We start from the raw sequence: 21,821 nt of genomic DNA, 5'->3' as shown, positions 1-21,821 counted from the left end.
TTTATAATGAACATCTTGCCTTTATGACGTATCTGAAAGATCGTTTTAACGCGTGCGCAGCTACCGTTGAATGTGTTGGAAAATCGCATGCGAGAAATCCCAGTGCGCTCTCTTTGGCGCTCTCTTTCGTTTGCGTATTTTTCGGATTCTCGTTCTCGCTGCTCATTTACCGCTCAATTTCGCAAAGACAACAACAACAAAATCGCTATGCTCCCCTCTATATACAACAACATCACGATTTGCGCGAGTGTATGGGTGCGGTGTATCTGTGTGTGCGGCAATTGCGAGTGTGCGTGTGTGTGTGTTTATGTGTAGCATGCGGTTTTGCTTTGGATATTTGTAAACTTTTTCGCAGTCTTCGGTCGCCAAGTGAAAAGACCAAGCTTCGGGAGAAAGATACAGATACGTAGCTGGTGGATACAAGGGGGAGGTTTGGGGGGAGGACAGGGTGCAAGAGAAGATACAGAGAAGAACGAACTTCATTATGAGGTTGTAACTGTCTTTTCAATTTCTCGTTCTGCCCGATTCGCTTTGCCAAATGGAGCCTAGAAGATGGATCTGCGTCTCCTCTCGATTCTCCTCTTGATTCTTCTGCCCCTTCTTCTCCATTCTTCTCGCCCCCCTCCCTAAGACACACACACACATGCAATCAGCAGTGCCCGTTGATGTTGATGAGTTTTGTTTTAATTCTGCTTCTTGACTTCAATTTCTTATAAAGATTGTTTATATGCACGTAATACAGTGCAGCCTCTCTGAAAGGAACTTGGCACTGAAATAAAATTATAATTTCGAACATAGTAGTAGGCTTATTAAATTTTTAACCGTAATGAGCCCCAAAAACTGCTTAAAGATCTGAAGCTACAATTCGAAAAGTATCTGAGCAAATGCATCCGTATCCACATCTGTGCAGGGCCGGTCCCACTGTGGTTGTTGCTGTGATTTGGTGAATCGCGCGTAGCCGATTGTAATTATTGTAATCGAGTCTCGAACCGATCGATCCGATACGATACGATCGCAATAGCGCACAGCCATTGCCATCGCGATCGCCGCTTGGGGTTGGCAAGATCATCGTCTTCGGCTGATTTGATTCTGTTTTAGCTGCTTTGATCATTTCGTAATAGTTTTCTCAGTGCGCTGCTCTGCTTAAATCATCGCGGCCAAGACACAGCCGATCTTGGCCATCCCACCGATCGCACCAATCCCAATCCAATGCTCGTGATCGTTTCGCTTGAGCCGAGCCCGCGCTTTTCTCTTTGAAGCCAACGTCATCGACAGTCCCAGTCATACCACACACAACACACAACACACTGTTCACTACACGCCGCACACCACACACCACACACTCCATACTACCAGTCATCATGGCTGTTGCTATTGCTATTGCTGTAGTTGTCTTGGCCGTTGCTTTTTACTAAAAGTTGATTGACTGTCTGTTCATTTAGCCGCTTGTCCATGGCTCGCTCCGTTTGTTGGCTTTGTGCGCTCTTCGAGTTACACTCAGAGAAAGTGGAAGTAGCTCTTATCACTATCTACATATCTAAAAAGTACAGATTAACATCTCTAGGAGCCATTAAACATCGACTTCAAAATCGAGTTCGTCTAAAGGTTTTTTTACGAAGTTGAAATCAGAAAGCTTGAAGCAACGTATATTTGTTTCAGTGCATTTTGGTTACCCCCTTTGCGTTCGAATCATCGGTTGCGGCTTCTCTTGCACATTTCGTTTTAGGCCATTATAGTTTTGAACATGTTCAAGTGCCATTCTCACGATTGTTTATAGTCTTTTAATTTCAGCCGGAGCAGTAGAAATAAACAGTGAAATTTAGCAGCAGGCGATTTGAGCCGTTCCTAGGCCTAATGTTCTGAAAACAACACGAAACCGAGTCAATGGCGGGTGCAGTTTCAATTTACAGCTGGGGCTGATGCTCCAACTCCAAGTTGGACGCCATCATCTCCAGAACCAGCTGAAGCCCCAGCTGAAGCTCCAGCTGGCGGCGGTGGAAGGCCTGAAGTGATCAATAAGTACCAGGGAGCTCGACGATCCTCAGGCCGCGGAACTCGAGTGCTCCGAAATGTGTGCCTATTAAACAGTCATCAATGATGGTTACATTCTACAAATAGAAAATGGTGGAGCCATCGGGAGAATGTTCGGCGCACCAGCAGCGAAGGAGATCAATCCGACGATCGTTTGCCAGATTTATGAGTCATGATCCGCGGATCGACTTCAGCGATCAATAAGATATTTGGGTAACTGGCGCAAACTATTATTGAGAGATAATACTGGTGTGTGGGGCTCTGAACGATCGCTTCGTGAATTACTCGCCCATCAACCAGATATTGATCTTTTATTTTATGATCTGGCGAACTGTTTTACGGGTCCAAGTTTAAGTCTGTGATTAAGTGGCGGCTTTCATTAGAAAAGTATATATTAGAAAGTGGCCGAGGGCTTACAAATTTGGGTTAATTGTAAAGATATTTAATAACCTGCAACATTTCTTATGATCTCAACACTAGTTCAATGGCAAATAGCCCAGTAGATGTTATCTCAAGTTCGATAGCCCCAGGAAAAGCAAAGTGGTATACTTCTCCTGCACTCGAAATTCCATCAATTAAGCCAGCCGTCGATCGATGAAAAGTCATTCCCAAACGGTCATCTCGATCGGTCGTCGATCGTTAATTAACTCCCATCGAACTGCCACCAAATTGACATTCGCAGTCCAAAAGTTTGCCAGCTTGCAGTTTGCAGTTTGCAGTTTTCAGATTGCCATTTACCATTTACCATTTCGACGGCTTTTGTCCATCGCATTTGGGGCCCAGATCGTGGGTATCACGATCATCTTGGGCAATTTTCGCGCATGGAACTTTCAACTCCAAAATGGACTGACAATTGATTTGTGCCAGCGAAAAAAAAAAGCGCAGAAAAGCAAAACAAAGCCTGTCTGCAATTTAAATTAAAAGCGCAATTGAACTGGAAAATTCGTCTAAATTGTTTTCACAATTACCCACACACGGCAACCTGAGCAGATCAGGGTGACAGCCGGGGAAAAGCGCGGAGTTCAAGCGCTGAGTTTTTCCGCCATTTCTCCGCTTTTCCACTTCCACTTCCACTGCGCATGGTCACAATCAAATCCAATCCTCGGCAATCGCGGCTGTAACAACATGCAATGGAGCCTGGGCACAATACATAAAAATTTCAAAACTAATGATGCCGAGAGGAGCAGAGGAGTCTGGATTAAACTGCAAACAGCAAACAGCAAACACCAAAAAAATAGGGAAAAAACGAGCTGCTTTCGTTTGCAATTTATGCATGAGAAGAAAGATCTTTGGCAGAAGAAATGGTCCGCTTTTTGTGGGAGTTCTGCTTTTTGGCCTGGCCTGGCCAGGCTTGGCTTTGGTTGGCTGTATTTCTTCGCTGCGAGATGATAAAGATCGGAAAAGGCCCAGGTTTAGAAAGGCAATAGCAAAAGAGCAGCATCCGAGCCGAGTATCTATGTATCTATGTATCTGCAACACATAAATTGTATGTATCCATACGGTCTACAATGTATCTCCTCTGTTTGGCTGTGTGCACATGTGCAAGTGTGTGCGTGTGTGTGTGTGTGTATCTATGTAATGAGCATGTAACTAAACTTCTGTGTAGCCAAAACTCCTACAACAGAGACAGCAACAAAAACAAAAAGCCTAGACCCACTCTATAGCTACGCAAACTCCGTGCAACTCCCTCAATACCCGTTTGCCACAACTTCAATTCAACTGAACTGTACGCTGTACTCTGTACTCTTCGTGGCTCTCAGTCTCCAGTCTTCAGTTTTCAGTCCTCGGTCTTCGGACCCAGTCTCCAGTATTCAGTTTTCAGTTTTCAGTTTTTCTGGCCGTGCTCTATCTGATGATGGCCGTTAACGTTAAAAGTTAAGGCCCGAAGAGCGCCCGACCCGACCTGCTGCCCTGTCTTCCCCGCCCGATCCCCGATCCCCGCTCCCCCCAAACGGACTCTCAACTCCCGATTCTTCTGCCAGTGACTCGTAAACATGAGCTACGTTCTTGCCCCATTCCCCTTTCTTTTCAGCCGGGTTTTGTTTTCCCCCGCCGCGACTTGACTTCATTTGTTTGGCTTTTTTGGGAGACAAAACTGGTTATTGCTCTTCGGCTCGCTTGCTCACTACCCATTTCTGTATTTCTTTTTTCTTTCTTGGCTTTTTTTCGGTTAACTGAGCGGTGGTCTCCGCTCGGCTCCTCGAGTGTATCTCTCTGTTTTTCGGGGCCCCAGTGGCGTACATATGGGCGAAGGGGCCCGTTGGCCACGTAAAAGGCCCATGGAGATCCCGGCGACCACGTCGCTGCTCGGGCCACGCAGCTTCCAGCCTCCTAGTCTCCTAGTCCTCTAGTCTCCTAGTCAACAGCTACCACAAACAGGGTGCATTGCCTAGTGACGAACTAGAAAGCCTAACAAATAAATCATAAACTCATAAGACCTCACTTAAGCAATCACATTTAAGTTCCAATCATTTAGATCCACCTTTCATTTTAGAAATATTTACAACTTAAGATCTCCAGTTCCATATAAAGATATTCCATCTTAAATGTATGTATCTTTTGACTCTCATTTCCATTTGGCTCGTGGCACAGTGGCTAAATGTGGTTATATCTCCTTCCCAGCTGCTGTTCCGCTTAGCCACTGACCACTGTAGTCGACGATTGAAACGGGGCACCTAGCCGAACCGAACGACAACCAAATCTCGGTGGTGCAGGCAGCTTCTAAGTGGAGGATCGGTTTGGTGGGCATGGGCAGTGTGCAGTGTGCAGTGTGCAGCAGCAAGTAGGAAGTGGGCGCTTGGCGAAGGCTTGGCCTGGACTTGGTCTAAGACCGAGATCGGGACTGGCCACCTCCTCCTCCTGTTCCTCCCGTTGGGCAACTTTTTTCCGCACAACTCCTTTGTTACATTTTGCGAGCGAGCCAGAGGTAAACGATCGTTAGAAAGGTTTTATATGAAGCCATGGCTTCAGATTTGCGCTCACGTCTATTTATTGGACTTGGAGTTGCTGGGGCCAAGCTGAAAAGCTGTGGCCATAGCTGAATCTGAAGCTGGGCTGGATCTCTAAGTGCTGGAGCTGTCGTTTCTGCACGGAAAAGAAACTCATAGAATTGGCTATGTTCCCGAAAAAGGCATGCACTTTGAGTTCAGCAATAGTCTTCTCTTTGATACCCACAATATACGAGTAACTTTGAGGCACTTAACTACCAAAGAATTGAAAATAGCTCATCACTTTAATCTGCGTGATGAATGCCCTCCCATTACGATTTCCATTTGATGGCATTCTTGCCCCAAAATAATCCATTTCTTTTGGTGCACGGTCATGTTACCACCGCCTGTCGTTTAGGATGGCTCTTGGCTCGCTGTTTGCTTTGTTTTGGCCTGCACAGTTTTTTATCCGTTTTGGTGGCCTGTACTCCATCCTCCGAACTCGGTGCTCCCGACTCCTAGCTGCTAGCTGCTAGCTGCTGGATCCTAGCTCCCAGCTCCCAGCTCCCAGCTCCCAGCTTCCAGCTCCCAGTTCCCTGCTCCATCCTCAATGGTCCATCCAGACTCAACTTCAATGGAAGTGGAAGTGGCATGAAATGCTGTTAACCTCGTTTGAACTTTGCCATTTGTTTGAGCCATTGGATAGGCCGATCTTTCTTCTTGGCAATGGTTTTTATTTTCCCCATTTTTCGTATTTCTTTCGGCGATCCTCTCGCTGTTTTTGGACTGTTTAGACAGGCCGGCCAAGCAATTTAAATATATTGCAAACAAAAGGAGTGTATGTAATTTAATGTGAGTGGACGTCGGACGTGGACGTGGACGTGGACTTGGACGTAGATGTGGATGTGGCTGTGGCTGTGGATGTAGATGGGGCCTAGAAATGGGATTGGAATGGTTTGGCTTGCTTTGGTTTGACTTGGCATGGGCATGGGGGCTGGATGATGGGGACCATGGACCGTGGCAGTTGGGCAATGGCCAAAAACACCACTGACATTTACAGTACGAGAGATACGGGTCCGGCACCAGCTGGAGATTGGTCGGGTCAGGCCATAGCCAATCCTCCTCCGCACCTCTGCGTCGATAACCCAAGAAACCCCCCTGGGAAACCCCTCCACCGACCAGATCACCTCAAACACCTCTGTCAATGCAACTCCTGCCTACACACCTCGAAATTTTCGCAATGACAAGTAGCCCAGGCGTGTGTGATTTTTGTAATCCACAAAAAGAAAAACTGGTGTTGCCCCAAGCTGGTCTTCCACTAAGGCTGGGCTTTGAACTGGGTTAGACCAACCAACTGTGGGAAGAACGCAGCGTTTAATTGGGCCAGCGAGAGATTGGGGGAGGGTGTCGTTCTCCACACGGAGAACATTCCTTCAGTACGATCGTATCATCATTTCCATTTGTTTATTACAACCTTAGTATTGCCATGTATTAGTATTACTCTTGCAAAGAACACTGAAATATTTGGTATGACTACATATACAACTAATTTCTAATTTCTGGGCTGAATGAGAACCCCTTCAGATAAATGTGTTCAATATGTTTATTTTATACATTTGGAGTCATTGCAGGCTAACAATACCTACATAAATCTTATTTTCTCTTTGAAACTTGCTATCCAAGCCCTCGTAGCGCTGCTCCTAACTTCTGCCAACCGGTTTCGACCAGTGCATTCAAAGTGTTCAAGAGCAGCGACCATAAAGACGTTCTAGCTTGTCAGATGAATCGAGATTAGTTTATGTTTTTGGGGGAAGAACGGTGGCGAACAAACGGTAGCGTATGACCTGATCCAAGACCATTACCATTACTATTACTATTACCATTACCGTGCCCCGTTTTGGCCCGCTTCCCCTAGCCCGACCAATTAGCACTATCTAAAGTGGAGTGTTGGGCTCCTTTGCGTTGTTGTGGGAACTGGGCTATGGGCTGCAGAAGAAATCCCCGGGATAAGCCCGTAGATATACGCCCACGTCCACGCCCACACCATCGGCAATTAGCCAGCGTCGCCGAATTTCAATTACAGGAAGCGGAAAATGAATGAAAATACGCGTATGGAAATGCCAGTTCTGCAAACTTCATTGAGCAAGCAGATAACTGTGTCAAAAAGAATTGTATATTGTATAGTACTACCTTCTTCCCCTACTACGCACTCGTATGTACACGCATATGTACATATTTATGTCTGTATATAATGGGCAAGAAGAAGCAGCTGAAGGGCGAGCAACAGCTGCGCAAGCGCTTTGCAAAGAGGGTGCGAAGCGCAGGGAAGGGGCGGAAAGCTAAGACAGACAACAACCCTTCTTGGTTTTTGGCCAAGCCATTGACACACCGAAATAAAAGGAAAGAACTGAAATTCCGCATGTCTGTACACTGCTTACTACACGCACAGAAAAGTGGAGCACTTTATTAAATAATAGAACTTGGGTACGATCTTACTAGCTTTGAAGAGTGGATTCTATGATCATGTTATCCTTGTGACAAATGCTGCGTTAGATCATCAAACCGATGTTACGATCAACGATCAAAGGAATGAACAGTTTTTTCTTTTGGTGCATCCCGAGGTTTGTCTGGAAAACCTTTCCACTACACTTCAAGAAACCACCCCGGTAAGAAGAAGGAAAAGAAGAGTCGACGGCCGTTGTAATTATTTTAATATTTTTTTTTCACTGCGTCATCATTATTTTTCTCTGCCTTTGATATATAATTCTGCTTTGTATCATTTGCACACACGATTGCACACATACAACGGGGAGAGAATAAATGTGTGTATGTGAGTAGAGTTCAATTACCAGTTGGTAGGGTTATCAAGGTATACGAAAACAAAACAATAATTTAAATAAAATATGCGAACGCCTGGTTGATCAGTTAAAAGGAGTGCTCATGGTAAACCGTTTTTAACAAACCCCCAATTTAAATCCATAACAAGACAACAATTTAAGTAACCAGGAAACGAACGCCTCGGCAACCCTGCAATCTCGGCTTTGCTCTCTCTCTCTCGCCGAGCCGAGTATAAAATGCAAGAGCGTCACTCGCGATCAATTCAGTTTCAGTTTGTCCTGCGCCGTCGGCGTGGCGCCGCGTTTCTGCTGCTTCCGAGAAAGAGTTGAAGGGTTTTCAAGAAGAAATGCTATAAACAAATAGTAGTTACTGAAAGTAAAGAATTCAACGCGTGTTTTCTGCGCGCGGCGGGAGTGTGTGTGTGTGCCGTTCTAAACTTTAACTCAAATTACCGTTGATTACAAGCCGAGCTCACCCACACACACACGTACGCTCTCCATCGCTCGCACATTTGAGACTTTGCCTAGCGGATAAAAAACGAACGGATGCAAGCAGCATTTACAGTTCAAATGTGCCGTCTAATTAGAAATGATTTAATTTCAATAGCGATTTAATAAAAACGAATTTGCGAAACGAAGCGACGCCGCCGCGTGTGTATTTCTTATGTACGTTTGTATATATACTGTGTATATATGCTTGTGCCTGTGTGTAATTCGCCATACTTCTTCAATTCAAAGAACAGACAGAAGAAGAACACAACAACAAGAGGGCAAGACATACTTGAGAAATAAAGCAACAGCAGCAACAACACTCGCTATCAACTTGATTCTCTTTCGCTCTCTCTCTCCCGCTCTTTACCGTGTTGCTGTGCGCGTGTGTAAGCTTCATTTTGTTAGTGTACGGGTATGTATATAAGCGGGCGAACAACACAAAAAAAAAAACTATATTACGCTCAATTTTCCCTATATTTTTTGCGCCTGCCAATAAGCGGTTCTTTGGCGGAGTTGCCACACCGCCAGGCAGATCGTGGAATTTTTAATTGGAATTGGGAAAGATTCATTGCGTACGCCTATGTGCATGTGTGTATGGCTGATAAGAAGCAGAGAAAGCTGAAAAGAGACGCCGCTTATCAACGCTAAAAAGAAAAAAAAAAAGAAAAAGAAAAAAGCGAACTAAATGGGTCGAGCACATTGTCGTGTATTGTGTTTTGCACTATCGCTTAATAATTGAAATTAAAGAGGAGGCGAGGGAAATAGAGAACGCAAAAATCCCATTATAATGGAATTGGGACTGGAATTGGAATTCATACTACTGTTTTTAGTGGGTGGGGGTCCAGTGTTTCACATTGATTTTCTTAGTATTTGTGACTAGATCCACACTCATTAATAACGGTAGTTCAATCATCAAGCACGTGTTTTCTGGACAACCATCGCATGTACTTCCTTCGAAAACCAAAGGGACAAACAGGTGGTGTTCTATCAAAAAATTAAAAAGACGCAAGGTAATTAGTCAACGTCTCGCACGCACACAGCGTCATTCAGACAGAACGACCGAAAAAACAGAAAGGAAAAGAGCACCTGTTCGAGTGCCCAAAAGAGAGGGAAAGAGAGCCCAAAAGGAAGAGCGATAGCGGAAGAGCGACTTGATTGCAGGCCCGAAATAAAATGAAAATTAATGCTAATTTAGACCACTTTCGGCCAAGCAAAACAGGCCCAGAACAACGATCCCCCAAATTCAAAATTAATTGTAGCCAACTGGGAAAGAACAAAAAACTGGGAAAATTGTTAGCCTAACAACAAAGGTTAAAAGTTCAACAACTGTTGCCAGCTGAGTCACTGATCTGCGTACAGTTGTGGTGGAAATAATAGTGCTCTTATTGCTCAGATCTTACAAGAAAGGCCATTGTGGAAAAGAGCAACCAAATAAATAATTCTGCTCAAGATTAATCAAAAACTCAAACCAATAATTATTTAGCACACAGTGCCGTTCTGTTTTCCTTTGAATTTGTTTGTTTTATATATTTTAAATTATACACATTATTTTCATAGTTTTAAAAGATCCCATAACTATTATTTACCCCGCAACTGTCTTTCATTTTTCTGTAGTTCCGCCTCCCTAGCTTTACTTTTTCTCCGGTTTCTACCGGAACAAATTGCTGAAATACCAAATTCTGAGAAGACACCGCTGTCGCATAGATCAGATGAATAGTTGTACATGCATTTGTATACGAGTACACCCCCAAACTTGACAAACAACAATTTCAGTCGAATCATGTGGCTGGCCTGTATCACTCACTATATGTATCGGATTTTATCCAACTTCTCTCCGTTTTTGTGCTCCGATCAGCAGAAATCCAAACTGCAACGACGCCACAATTCTTAAACAATTCTCAAAGACGACGGCGATTCTGATTCCAATTCCGATTCTGTCGGCTTTTCGTCAGAGGAGAATCATGGTGGTGGGTGCAAGGGTAGAGTATGGTGAGTGGGAGAGGGGTGGGGAGGGGGTGGCACATATTATTGTATAAGTCAGCAGAAAAAACGGCAAACTGCGGACGGGCGAACAAAAAATAATAAACCTTAATTCGAAGCTCGAAGCTTGATTCATTCATATTACCCCGGGGATCTGGACAAAAGTGGAGTGGCGAAAAGGGAAGGGAAACTGCTGACTGGCCACCCAATTGAGCTATGAAAACCGATCAAACCGATCGCAATTGTTGCCAGGCACGAGAGCAATGACATGACATGCAAACTACTAAGCCACAAACGGAAAACCCAATGTCCAATGCCCAATACTCAATATCCAATACCCGAAACGAAAATCCGAAACCAAACCCAATCACCAATCACAAAAATGCCACAGAAAGTCGTGCAGTGGCAATAATCATCATCCGAGCGAGAAAGGAGCCCCACAGCGGAGAAGTGGGGAAGGATGCTCTTTTCTGACTCTATTTTGTCGGCGAACATGGATCTAGTGCACGGTGGTTCATGATTAAGTTCGTGACTAGATTTCATGCTCGTCTATTAAGTTGGGTCAGCACTACGAAGAGAGCTTTCCATCTCGCGGGGATCGGAACGGGATCGGAGGGAGCTCGTTTTCCAACTCAACCCAACCCAACCCCTCTGGCTGAGTGGCCAATTAGCCAACGCATTAATTATGGGAAAAGTATATTTGATTGACCCGTGACCCACATCGAGTGGCACACGCCCCGCAGCACTAACTCACGAAAAATGAGGGCGTGTTGCAAGACAGAAGTACAACTACATGGAGTCAATGGCATGCTGCCGTCCCGCATGCTGTGCACACTGAGCCCGGGAAAACGGCGGTAGCCTTGCCGATTTGTGGTCCTTTATCTGCCAAACGGACTGACAGCCGCCGCCGAATGTGGAAAACCAAAACCGAAGCCCACGGCAGTCAACGGTCCACCAATTTATGGGCTGGTGACACGCGATTAAATATCGAATCCGAGTGGCCCCTACAGAAGCACAGGCACAGAAACAGAAACCCAGGCCACTGGGAACTTGCAACTGCAACACCAATAGATTTCCGTGTGAAAACTCAGCGAGGGTTGTTGTTGTCGTTGTTTCGCCGTTTTCGCTGTTGCCGTGGCGCCTGCGGGTAAGTAACGGCTCTTTGCCCGCCTTTTGTCACATGGTGAGAAAAAAAATAAACAAAATATCACTTGGAACATGCCTTTTAAATGTTCGCATACATGCCTTATAAATGTCTGGGCATTCGCTGCATTCAGAGCTCAAAACTGTTTTGTTACGAAAATGCAACAGAAAACTGTTCAGCGGTACATTTCCCAATGATCCATTATAACAATATAATACAATATGCTATTTGCAATCCACAGGTTTCCGATACACTTCTAACATTAAAACTGGTTTAACAATGCAATGTTTATTGAATAATATGATCAGATGTTTGAGGTTTGCTGATTGGACTTGATTTAAAAATGTTAGATATTGTTATTGAAATTAAATGTTTGATTGAAAATAGAGATAGACACCTTAACTAGCATATACAGAAGATCGTATTTAAAACCTATTCACAAAGTAAAAGATCAAAGGGATCAGCTACAATGTTTTTTCCAGTGCAACTTGCTGCCAACGACAACAAGACGACATACACATGTACATACGTTCTGTTGCGTGGGCGTTTGAGTGTAACTGTAACACCTGCCGCCGCTATTAACACAGCATTTCGCTGCTCTCCAATTTTAATTTCAGGCCAAAGGAATGAAGCCGGAACACCTTTCAACCCCGTGGGCCATTGTTAAGGCTCCGTGGCTGGATGATGGCTACTGTATGGCCACTTGCTGCACGGCCATGGAGCAGCTCCTCCCACACGATTTGCTTCACGCTCATTTAAATGCCAACGCACCGGGGTAATGGAAGAGAGAGCAGGGCAATTCACTTCGACTGCTCGGCTGGCTTATTTACATATTTTCTAAATGAATATGGGCTCGCGAGTTTGCAACCCCGGCGGTGGCAAAGCCGAGAAGCGCATTCAGTTGCAACGGCGGCGGCAGCTGGCTTTCCCTGCACTGGATTTCCACTTCCTCCCGGTCGAAGCAGCCGCATCAGCAGCAGCGGCAGCAATCAGGAACAGCGGCAGCAGCAGCAGCAGTAACAAGAAGCCGTCAAACGCCGCAACTAATTGATATAATAGTTAAAATAACAAACTAACGAGAAAGAGGTTGTCGTCGGCGAACGCGGCGCGTTGGAGAAGTGCAAAACCTTTCCAATTTGAAAATAGTTTTCCTGCTATGTGTGCTCGTTCCCACAAGCGGCAGGTAATACCATCTCATACCAACCCACGGCACCACCAGATGCAGCAACAACTGCATCAACTGCAACATCGGCTCAGAACAAGCACAAGCAGCGAAAGCCTGCACTTAGCTATAAGCGGTGATTGGGAAAAGGGGCTGCAGCTAGAGCTTGAGTTGCAGTTGGATGGAGCTGGAGTTGCAGCCAGAGTAGGAGCTGGAGCTGGAGAAGATGACAATGCAGCGATTAGAGCAATGCAGAACTTGAACTCTACGACGACGGCAGCTGGAAAAATGTTTGCCCCGATCCCCGGGACACGGGGGACGCAGTCCCAATGCGCGGCATTTCCGTTCGGAAAAAAGAGGATGCAGTCGAGGAGGCCCTCGATCGATGCGATGCTGATGCATTCTGCAGGGGAGGGGGGAACGTAGTGATCATGTTTGTAGCATCTAAATAAAGTACCTGTAATGGTTTTCATTAAGGAATGCGTGGTCTTTGTTTTCTGGGTTTATGAACAAGGGAAATATTCAATGTGTGAATTAAGATGTTAAATATTCAGATCATTGATCTCAAAGAAAAGCCGAAGAACTGAAGGAAGTCGAAAAGTATAGCTTTTTCAAACGTTATAATAACCTTAAAATTAAATAAAGCGTGCTTGTAATGAAATAAGAACTTTTAAATTTCTTGACGTTTTCCTCGTCATTTTAACAGAGTTCGCTTTTGTTAACATATTCGCAAAGATTCTGTTTCGCTTTACAACACTGCATCTGACCGATCAGTCAATAACGGAAATTTAAATCATGAAATTCCATTTATCGGCAATATTAAAAAAGTTGGCTAACTATAATTTAAAGAAGTCATCAACGTCATATTTAAAGGTATACACCTGAAATGGTTTAAATTGAAGCTAATAACGGTCAAATTGAAGAATAAACGAATAAAATCGAGATCGAATATAAATCATCGATGTCTGCAATAGCCAGGGAAATATCGATGTATCGCCGTAACATCGATGATTCCTGCAGCCCTGTTTCCGTCCCTTCTCTTCTTCGTTTCCGGTGAGTGCGTGTGCTCCGCGTTTTTTCGCTGAATTTGCCACTATATCGTATTTAATACTGTATTTGTAGGCAGACGACTTAAACGGCGAATCCACCATGGTGAAAGGAGTACGTACGCACAAGAGCAGTGAAGATTTGCAAATCCTGGGCCTAGGACCATGTGAATTTGCGAATTTCCAGATGCCGGTTATGTGCCACGAAATCACAACTAATCCATCAATATTTGCAGACTCTGTACACTTACCCCGAGAACTTCCGGGCCTACAAGGCGCTCATCGCAGCCCAGTACTCCGGAGCCCAGGTGAAAGTGGCCGACAACTTCAAGTTCGGTGAGACCAACAAGTCGGCTGAGTTCCTCAAGAAGTTCCCCAGTGGCAAGGTGAGTTTGCTCTTTGTGTGGGTGTGGCTAGTGCCAGGTCATCAAGACGATATGTGCTCGTAGGTGCCCGCCTTTGAGACCGCCGAAGGACAGTACTTGAGCGAGTCCAATGCCATCGCCTACCTGCTGGCCAACGAGCAGCTGCGCGGCGGAAAGTGCCCCTTCGTTCAGGCCCAGGTCCAGCAATGGATCTCCTTCGCCGACAACGAGATTGTGCCTGCCTCCTGTGCCTGGGTCTTCCCCCTGCTGGGCATCCTGCCGCAGCAGAAGAACAGCACTGCCAAGCAGGAGGCCGAGGCTGTGCTGCAGCAGCTCAACCAGAAGCTGCAGGACGCCACCTTCCTGGCCGGCGAGAGGATCACCTTGGCCGACATTGTGGTCTTCAGCAGCCTGCTCCACCTGTACGAGTACGTCCTGGAGCCCAGTGCACGCAGTGCCTTCGGCAACGTAAACCGCTGGTTCGTCACCATCCTCAACCAGAAGCAGGTCCAGGCCGTGGTCAAGGACTACAAGCTGTGCGAGAAGGCCCTGGTCTTCGATCCCAAGAAGTACGCCGAGTTCCAGGCTAAGACCGGAGCCGCCAAGCCCCAACAGCAGGCTCAGCAGAAGCAGGAGAAGAAGCCCAAGGAGAAGAAGGAGGCACCCAAGAAGGTTGCCGAGCCCGCCGAGGAGTTGGACGCCGCCGATGAGGCCCTGGCCGCCGAGCCCAAGTCCAAGGACCCCTTCGATGCGCTGCCCAAGGGCACCTTCAACTTCGATGACTTCAAGCGCGTGTACTCCAACGAGGACGAGGCCAAGTCCATTCCCTACTTCTTCGAGAAGTTCGATGCAGAGAACTACTCGATCTGGATCGGCGAGTACAAGTACAACGAGGAGCTGTCCAAGGTGTTCATGTCGTGCAATCTCATCACCGGCATGTTCCAGCGCCTGGACAAGATGCGCAAGGCGGCCTTCGCCTCCGTTTGCCTGTTCGGCGATGACGGCAACAGCACCATCTCCGGCATCTGGGTGTGGCGCGGACAGGATCTGGCCTTCACCCTCTCCCCCGACTGGCAGATCGACTACGAGGTGTACGACTGGAAGAAGCTCGACGCCAAGAGCGAGGAGACCAAGAAGCTGGTTACCCAGTACTTCTCCTGGACCGGCGCCGACAAGGACGGTCGCAAGTTCAACCAGGGCAAGATCTTCAAGTAATCACCTCTGGCCAGCTCCGCTCAAAGCAGCAGCCCTCATTTAGACCAGCAACAACAACAACAGCAGCAGTAACAATAAAGTTTGAGATTTAAAATGCAGGAAGAGCACGATGCCCATTTCTTGAGTATCAACTGATAAGTACCCTAAACGATATCCAATATCTGCCGTGCTGCCTCCCACGTTTGGCGGTATCGTGCGTCTCGCCTTCTGCATTTTGTACCGGAGAATTTGTTTGTAACCGCCTACGCATAGTACAGCATGATATTGTCAACGGAACAGCCGCCTGCAGCCAGAAAATATTTATAAAAAATAAAAGGTTTTCTATTACCAAAAGCGCGGTTTTCTTTAATATGCCTACGGTTTATGAGCTTAGTTTTAAGGGTTAGAGCGGGTATTCCCAAATTATTGGGGCTGTGAATTAGCAAATCGATTTCAATTTGTTTTTGGGCAATTTATTGGCTCTTTTTAACTTAATCCATCAATATCATCAATTATTTCTTACAATTACAAGGTTTCTGACAGCGTAGAAGTACTTCAAAGTGGTTCGGCCATTAAAAGCAGTTCAGAGAGAATTCGAACGAGGAAATGCTAGACTTGTGTGTATCGATGCACTGCCGCAATCTACTTCTTGATGACAATAGGTCCAACGTTGTCTCCAGTCTGCTTGTTGTGCTCGCCATGACTGCCATCGCAGTAGGGCCACTGCGAATAGAGGATTCAATGGGGAAGGCGTTAGACTTTGAATAATACTTAGTATGGTATCAGCTATGCCGTGATAACAAAGTTGTTAAGGTCTGCTAAGTTTTTATATGTTAGATATTTCGTGGGCCAGATTGGTAACCATTGATGAAGGCATAGCCAGGCTTATCTTTCATAAAACTGAACTCCACTCACGTTCTTGGTCTTCCAGCAGCGACAGAAGGCCGCCTTCTCCGCAATGTCCTCCACGTCGATCATGTCCACCACCTTGGGCTCATTTTTGCGGATCAGGTTGTTGCAGCGTCCGCTCTTTTTGGCCGAGCAGCTACCCTGTGCCGCCGGACAGTAGGCCAGGTAGGCGGTGTAGCCGAGTCCGGCCACCACCACGGTGGGTGGGATCAGGGCCAGCCAATCCTTGACTGAAAATGGAACTGGGTTAATATGGAACGCAGTGTATTTCAAGCTTTAGAACTAGATATTTTGGGTGATCAGCCGTAACCGGCACAAGGTCGTTTCCTACACACAGATTGGGTTATAAACGCACCAAGATATGTGCATATATGTCTATGTTTGGGTGTATTATGGGTCTATCGTGTTTCCTATCTATGAGATAAACTTGCTCCAATTATAAATTTCTTGGCGAGCTCAGCAGATGTTGCATAATCGCTGCAGGTTGACTTCAACTTTTTTGCCTGGAAGTGCACACACTGCATTACCAATTCCCGTTAGCTGATCCGCAATATCACGCCACATTTGCACCTGAGTAGCCCCTTAGTTGCCCCACTAGATGCTGTGTCATTATCGTGGCTTTTGGGTTTATGGGGGGCGCCCTTGTGAAGGCAAATCAAATTCCAATAGGCACGACCACGTTCGTTGCTTCATTGGGTACTTACAGGAAAGCTTAAACCAACCGCCGATGCTGTCGGGAATCGGCAGACTTGACAAGTAGTTGGGCAGAGAGGACTTCACTAGGTGTGATATGGGCTCCATTTCAAAATGCCTTCTTTATTTAACTGGCTAATAAATTCCGAAAACTTGTTTTTGTGTTGCTATCGGTAGCGGTGTCAGCACATCGATAAGCCAGACTTATCGGTATCGCTCTAATGCACCGGTAAACAACGGTCACACAGCGATTTCAACGATAGGCCGGCTCGTAGATTTTTGTGTAGTCATCGATAGCATTCTGTTTTGTTTACAATTTATTGATTGAGACCAATAAATTGCCGTTTAAAATGTCTGCTGGGGTACAAGAGCGCCTGCAACTGAGCCGGATGCCGCTGGACACGTGGTCCAAGCGCGAGCAGCTCATCCTGGCATCGGCGGTGTCCTGCAGCGGCGACCAGAACTGGATCACGGTGAGCCGCACGCTAAAAGCGATCTGCGGCAATGGCAGCAGCAACCGACCGGCGGACTGGTTCTCGCAGAAGAACTGCGCCGTGCAGTACGGCAATCTGCTCGAGAGCGTGGAGGCCACCAAGCGCAAGAAGCGCAGCAGCGAAAGCAGTGCCGGTGTGTCCTCGCCGGCCACCGTGGAGACGCCCACGGAACTACTGCTGCGTCGGCTCACGGAGGAGCGGCAGGCGGAGATCAAGGCGCAGATGCGGCAGGATCAGGAGACATACCGACGCATCCAGCGGGAGATTGATTCGCTGCAATCGGACGCAGTGACCGAGCAGGAGCTGCAGGACATGTGGCTGGAGATTGAGAAGGAGCAGGAGACACGCCGCATCGAGGAGATGAAGCTGGAGAACCGCATGCGGGAGCGGGAGCAGCGCAAGAAGGAGCTGGCGAGCAACTGGCGGAACAGTAGTCCAGCCGTCAAGCGTTCTAACCAAGCCGCCGACACGACCTCCGTCGATATGGACGTGGAGGACATTAACACCAGTGGCAATGGCAAACAGCAGACGGGTCCTTCGCCTCTACTGACATCTCTGCTGAAATCACCCACAGGCAATGCGCCTGCAACGCCCACTGCAGGAGGAGGTGTACCGACCGCAGGAGGCACTGGCAGCGTGGCCAGGGCAACGGCGCCAACCATTACCTCGCTGCTGACCAGCGGCGCCAGCTCAACTGTTGCCAATCAGCCAGCCATCACAATGAAGAGCCCCACGGATGCGGCATTCATGTCCCGACCTATTAGCGGACCGCCGGCAAGTGAGGCACTTGCTCCTACAACGCCCACTCTTGAACGGAGTCCTTCGCAGGCGGCACCTACGCTCTCCATGCTGCTGGAGAAGAACAAGGCTGCGGCAAAGGCCAGCGAAGGCGGGAGCTTGATAAAGCCAGAGGGGTCAGGTAACCAGGAACAGGCAGTAGACGAAACCACTTCGTCTGCCGCTGGCACAGCAGACTCCGACGAGGCGGATCCCAATGAGGCGCAGCTGCTGGAGGTCTTCAAGAACATTGACCAAATAATAGATGACATCGACATAGATATGGTCAGTGTCATTGATGAGGAGATTCTTAAAAATGTGGACGACGTCGTAGCCTCGCCGTCGACCGATAAAGCCGAAGTCATTGACTTTGAGGACAAACTGGACGCTTTGAAACGGGAGCAAAGTAAAAGTTCTCCAGCCAGTGATAAACCGAAATCTGTGGAGCTAGTAATTGGATCCAGCGATGACTCAAACGACAATATACCCTTGGCTGCTGTTGCCTCCCAGGAGAGTAAGGATCGCGGCCAGTCCGGCGGTGAATCCACCAGGGGCACCGAGGACGCCGAGTCGGAGCCGTTGGCCAGCGAGGTGGCGGTGGAAGAGATTGGTGAGACCATTACGATCATCAGCACTTCCAGTGAGGATACTGCAGGCTCGCCACCTACGAAAATGGAGGAGGAAGGGGCCACAGACTCGCTTTCGAAGAAGGAAGACGCCACGGAAGTTAAATCTGAACAGGAAGGTAGCTCCCAAAGCCAAAATAAAACAGGAGGAAGCTCAGAAGAACCGGAAACTATAGACCACCATGCAACTAGGGAAGCACAAAGCAAATCAGGCAAGGACGCGACGGGAAAGTCATCAACAACGGAAGAAAAGTCGACCACTCAGTCGACTCCTGGCTCCGCTCCAGTTCCTGTGGATCTGCACGACACAGACGAGGAGTCGTCCTCGTTAACAGACAGCAGCAAGCAGGATGACCATCCAAGGAGTGCAAAAGCAAAGCCACCGCCACTGAAACTGGCTCTGGATGACTCCAAATCGGAACTGGAGTTGAGTGGCGCACCTCAGCCACCATCGGCGCCAACCAGAACACCTTTACTTCGAAAACTGCCCCATCGGGATCGATCCGAAAGTCCAATGGTGGATGATGACGCCACTACAGCCAGCGATCATTCCACTGCAAGGTCCACACGTCGCAGATGCTCCTCCACGCCCGTAATTGACAGTATACCCAACTCACCCGCCTCCAGCGAGCACACCGACGATCGCAGAGAAACGCGAGCCGCCTCCAAGAAGCTCTTCCTGTCCATTTATGCCATGTTGCAGGACAGCAAGCATGCGGCTCCCTTTAAGCGTCCCTTCCACGACGAGCACGCCCAACGGCACGCGGATCTGTGCCTGCGTCCCATGGATTTCCCCACCATCAAGCGGAACATCGACTCGGGCTTCATTCGCAGCTTGAGCGAGCTGCACAGGGATGTCCTGCTGATGGCCCACAACGTCTTGGTGGCCTACAAGCCACACACCACTCAGCACAAGACGGCGCGTTTGTTCGTGCAGGACTGTCAGGCGATCAAGGAGTTCTCCCAAATGCCGGACGCGCAGCCAGGCATCACCGCCACGCCGGTGAGCAACACGGCAAGCTCCCGAGCGGATAAATCAAGCGGCAGCAAGGCAAGGAGCGGCTCTCGAAAGAGCCAGAGGCATCACTAGGCTTACTTTACCTTTCGCATGTATTCATCCATACACTTCGCAGTGGCACTTACATACTACCATTAACAATAAACGTCAATCGAAGAATATGAGGTTCTGTAAGCGTCGAGATCTGGACGAGTGGCAAATGGAGCGTCGGTGTGGGCAGTAGTACTTCTTCAGGCACCTGGAGAGCCGCAGATCGCATTGGCAGAGACGAGCGGCACAGGAGTCGGGGCCACCGAACTCGCCGTGGTCCACGGCGCACAGCGGCTTGCCATGGTAGCAGTTCCACACGTAAGGCACAAAGTACTCCAGATAGGAGATGCAGTTGCTCTGGCCGTAGCACTTGTCGTGCACGCGACAGCAGCGATCGATGCCATCGGCGGGAACTCCGTGGCCGCCGAAGCCGCAATAGCAGCCGTAGCCCTTGTAGATCAGCGGATCACAGCCTGTGGAGCACTTGATCATGGAGTACAGCCGCGTTACATCCCTCTTTCCGCGTTCTCCCTCGGGCAGGCTCTCCTTTTCCCTGCTGCTCTCGTTGGTGAAGCTCCACTTCATGGAGTAGCCAAAGGGATCGTTCACCCGCGCTATGTACACATTCTGAGCATTCATCAGGTCCTCCATCTCCGCCGGCCTCCCAGTCGTGGCTGTTATCACGCGTATGTCCGTCACCCGACCGTCGAAATGGTGGTTCTGGAACTCCAGACGAATCTCGTCGTGGGGATACGAGTTCTGCCAGCCGATCGGCGGATTAGTGTCCCTGTAAATCGACATTTAGATAACTAGCACATGGTACTTAAAGTAATAACTAAAAGCATAAAAAGAAATGAGCAGCTGTGCCTATTCAATTAAGCCAAGTCGCCATGAATTGCATCTCAGTTAATGAAGCAGAATAGGAAGCTATATACTTTGTAAAATGGTCAGTAACCGTCTTATATAGGTAGGTAATTTAATAGTAGTGTTTTCAAGCTCCCACTCACCTATGTTCCTGCTCCAGCGAGGGAACTGGTGGCCTCAGCTCGCCCGTCCAGCCCTCCAGACCCATTTGCTGCCAGTCCTGGTGCGGCGATACTATGAGGCTGGTCTTCACGCTCGTTTCCGGCGGAGTGGTGCTGGGTGATGGTGAATCGATCAGCGTGGCCGTGGCCGTGGCCGACTGGCTGATATTGGGGAAGATTGGTTCCGCGAAATCGGATCGCTGCATTGTTAGCAGCTCGAATTCGCTGCCCCCGCCGATCGATTTGCTGGGCATTTTGAAGACAAGCGAGGGATTCGCACTGCGCATGCTCGCCCCGTACATTTCCGGTATTATGTGATTCAGTAGCTCCGTGTCGTTGGTGACGCCCCTGAAGGCGCTCCTAATGTCTTCGATCACCGTGACATTTGCCACGGCACTCGTCTGGCCACTGAGCCGCACGGCGGCCACCACTAGCCCCATTATCCACAACATGTTCGCATCCAGGAACTCAAGCTGACCACCACTGCACCGCCGATCCGATCCGAACTGCTCGCCTCGAGTGGCTATCGAAAATTGAAGCTGGCTCGGTTGGGGGAAATGCGGTAGTGGCTCGTTTGCAGTTTGTAGCGGCTAGTTGGCCAACAGCACCGAGCCAAGTACACCGGTATAAATGGCTCAAAAGCGTGTTAATAGCAAAGTGGCAGCTGAAAACGAACAGCAGCAGCAGAAAGAAACAATAATAACAATGACCGGGCAGACTTTTTTGGCAGATTTGGTGCAAGTACACACGGAATTTCAAACATACCCCTTAGAAAATATAATAAAATATTAAAATTAATGATTTAAGACTTAAATTAGCAGCATGTTTTAGCACCGTTTAAGGAACTGTATTAGGTTGTTAGGAAACTGACAAGTGGAATGTGTGAAAACACTTGTGCCCCAATGATTCTCTCTGTGTAGGCTATAAAAATAGACCCGTGAAGGTGGCAAGGGGCTGGTGGGTGGCCAAAACGGTGGCACAAATTCGAAGCCACTTTATGGCGACCATTCATTTGGCCAAAACGTTGGGTTTGAGAGTTAAGGCGAAGGTCGGGCCCTAGAAGCGCCATTG

General features: G+C 47.9%; 4 protein-coding genes across 7 annotated transcripts; 2 read left to right on the top strand and 2 right to left on the bottom strand.

Annotated features, from left to right (window-relative positions):
- Positions 1-13,563: 13,563 nt before the first annotated feature.
- Positions 13,564-15,524, top strand: LOC6554951 (elongation factor 1-gamma). Of its 2 annotated transcripts, none has more exons than XM_015153578.2 (4): positions 13,564-13,626; positions 13,696-13,734; positions 13,856-14,005; positions 14,069-15,524. In XM_015153578.2, exons 2-4 carry the CDS (start codon positions 13,723-13,725, stop codon positions 15,197-15,199), a joined length of 1,293 nt encoding a protein of 430 aa, XP_015009064.1. In that variant the 5' UTR covers positions 13,564-13,626; positions 13,696-13,722; the 3' UTR covers positions 15,200-15,524. The 2 variants fall into 2 exon arrangements, with proteins under 2 accessions (XP_015009064.1, XP_001981372.1); XM_001981336.3 differs by having other exon boundaries at positions 13,601-13,630.
- Positions 15,525-15,634: 110 nt separating this feature from the next.
- On the bottom strand, positions 15,635-17,019 carry LOC6554950 (CDGSH iron-sulfur domain-containing protein 2 homolog). 3 transcript variants are annotated; one of them, XM_001981335.3, is made up of 3 exons: positions 16,792-17,019; positions 16,094-16,317; positions 15,635-15,901 (listed from the first exon to the last, which is right to left on the bottom strand). In XM_001981335.3, the coding sequence occupies exons 1-3, from the start codon at positions 16,886-16,888 to the stop codon at positions 15,821-15,823; spliced, it is 402 nt and encodes a 133-aa protein (XP_001981371.1). In that variant the 5' UTR covers positions 16,889-17,019; the 3' UTR covers positions 15,635-15,820. The 3 variants fall into 3 exon arrangements, with proteins under 3 accessions (XP_001981371.1, XP_026832114.1, XP_026832140.1); XM_026976313.1 differs by lacking the exon at positions 16,792-17,019 and adding an exon at positions 16,658-16,712; XM_026976339.1 differs by lacking the exon at positions 16,792-17,019 and adding an exon at positions 16,615-16,666.
- On the top strand, positions 17,002-19,856 carry LOC6554874 (bromodomain-containing protein 8). Its single transcript, XM_001981334.3, has one exon. It carries the CDS (start codon positions 17,131-17,133, stop codon positions 19,765-19,767), a length of 2,637 nt encoding a protein of 878 aa, XP_001981370.1. The 5' UTR covers positions 17,002-17,130; the 3' UTR covers positions 19,768-19,856.
- LOC6554873 lies at positions 19,785-21,303 on the bottom strand. The gene is made up of 2 exons (XM_001981333.3): positions 20,733-21,303; positions 19,785-20,512 (listed from the first exon to the last, which is right to left on the bottom strand). Exons 1-2 carry the CDS (start codon positions 21,200-21,202, stop codon positions 19,843-19,845), a joined length of 1,140 nt encoding a protein of 379 aa, XP_001981369.2. The 5' UTR covers positions 21,203-21,303; the 3' UTR covers positions 19,785-19,842.
- Positions 21,304-21,821: the final 518 nt, after the last annotated feature.

Source organism: Drosophila erecta, unplaced genomic scaffold, assembly GCF_003286155.1.
Source record: "Drosophila erecta strain 14021-0224.00,06,07 unplaced genomic scaffold, DereRS2 tig00000000-arrow-pilon, whole genome shotgun sequence".
Taxonomy (NCBI): domain Eukaryota; kingdom Metazoa; phylum Arthropoda; class Insecta; order Diptera; family Drosophilidae; genus Drosophila; species Drosophila erecta.
Note: the sequence above shows the minus strand (reverse complement) of the source record. Positions and strands in the feature narration are given on the sequence as shown.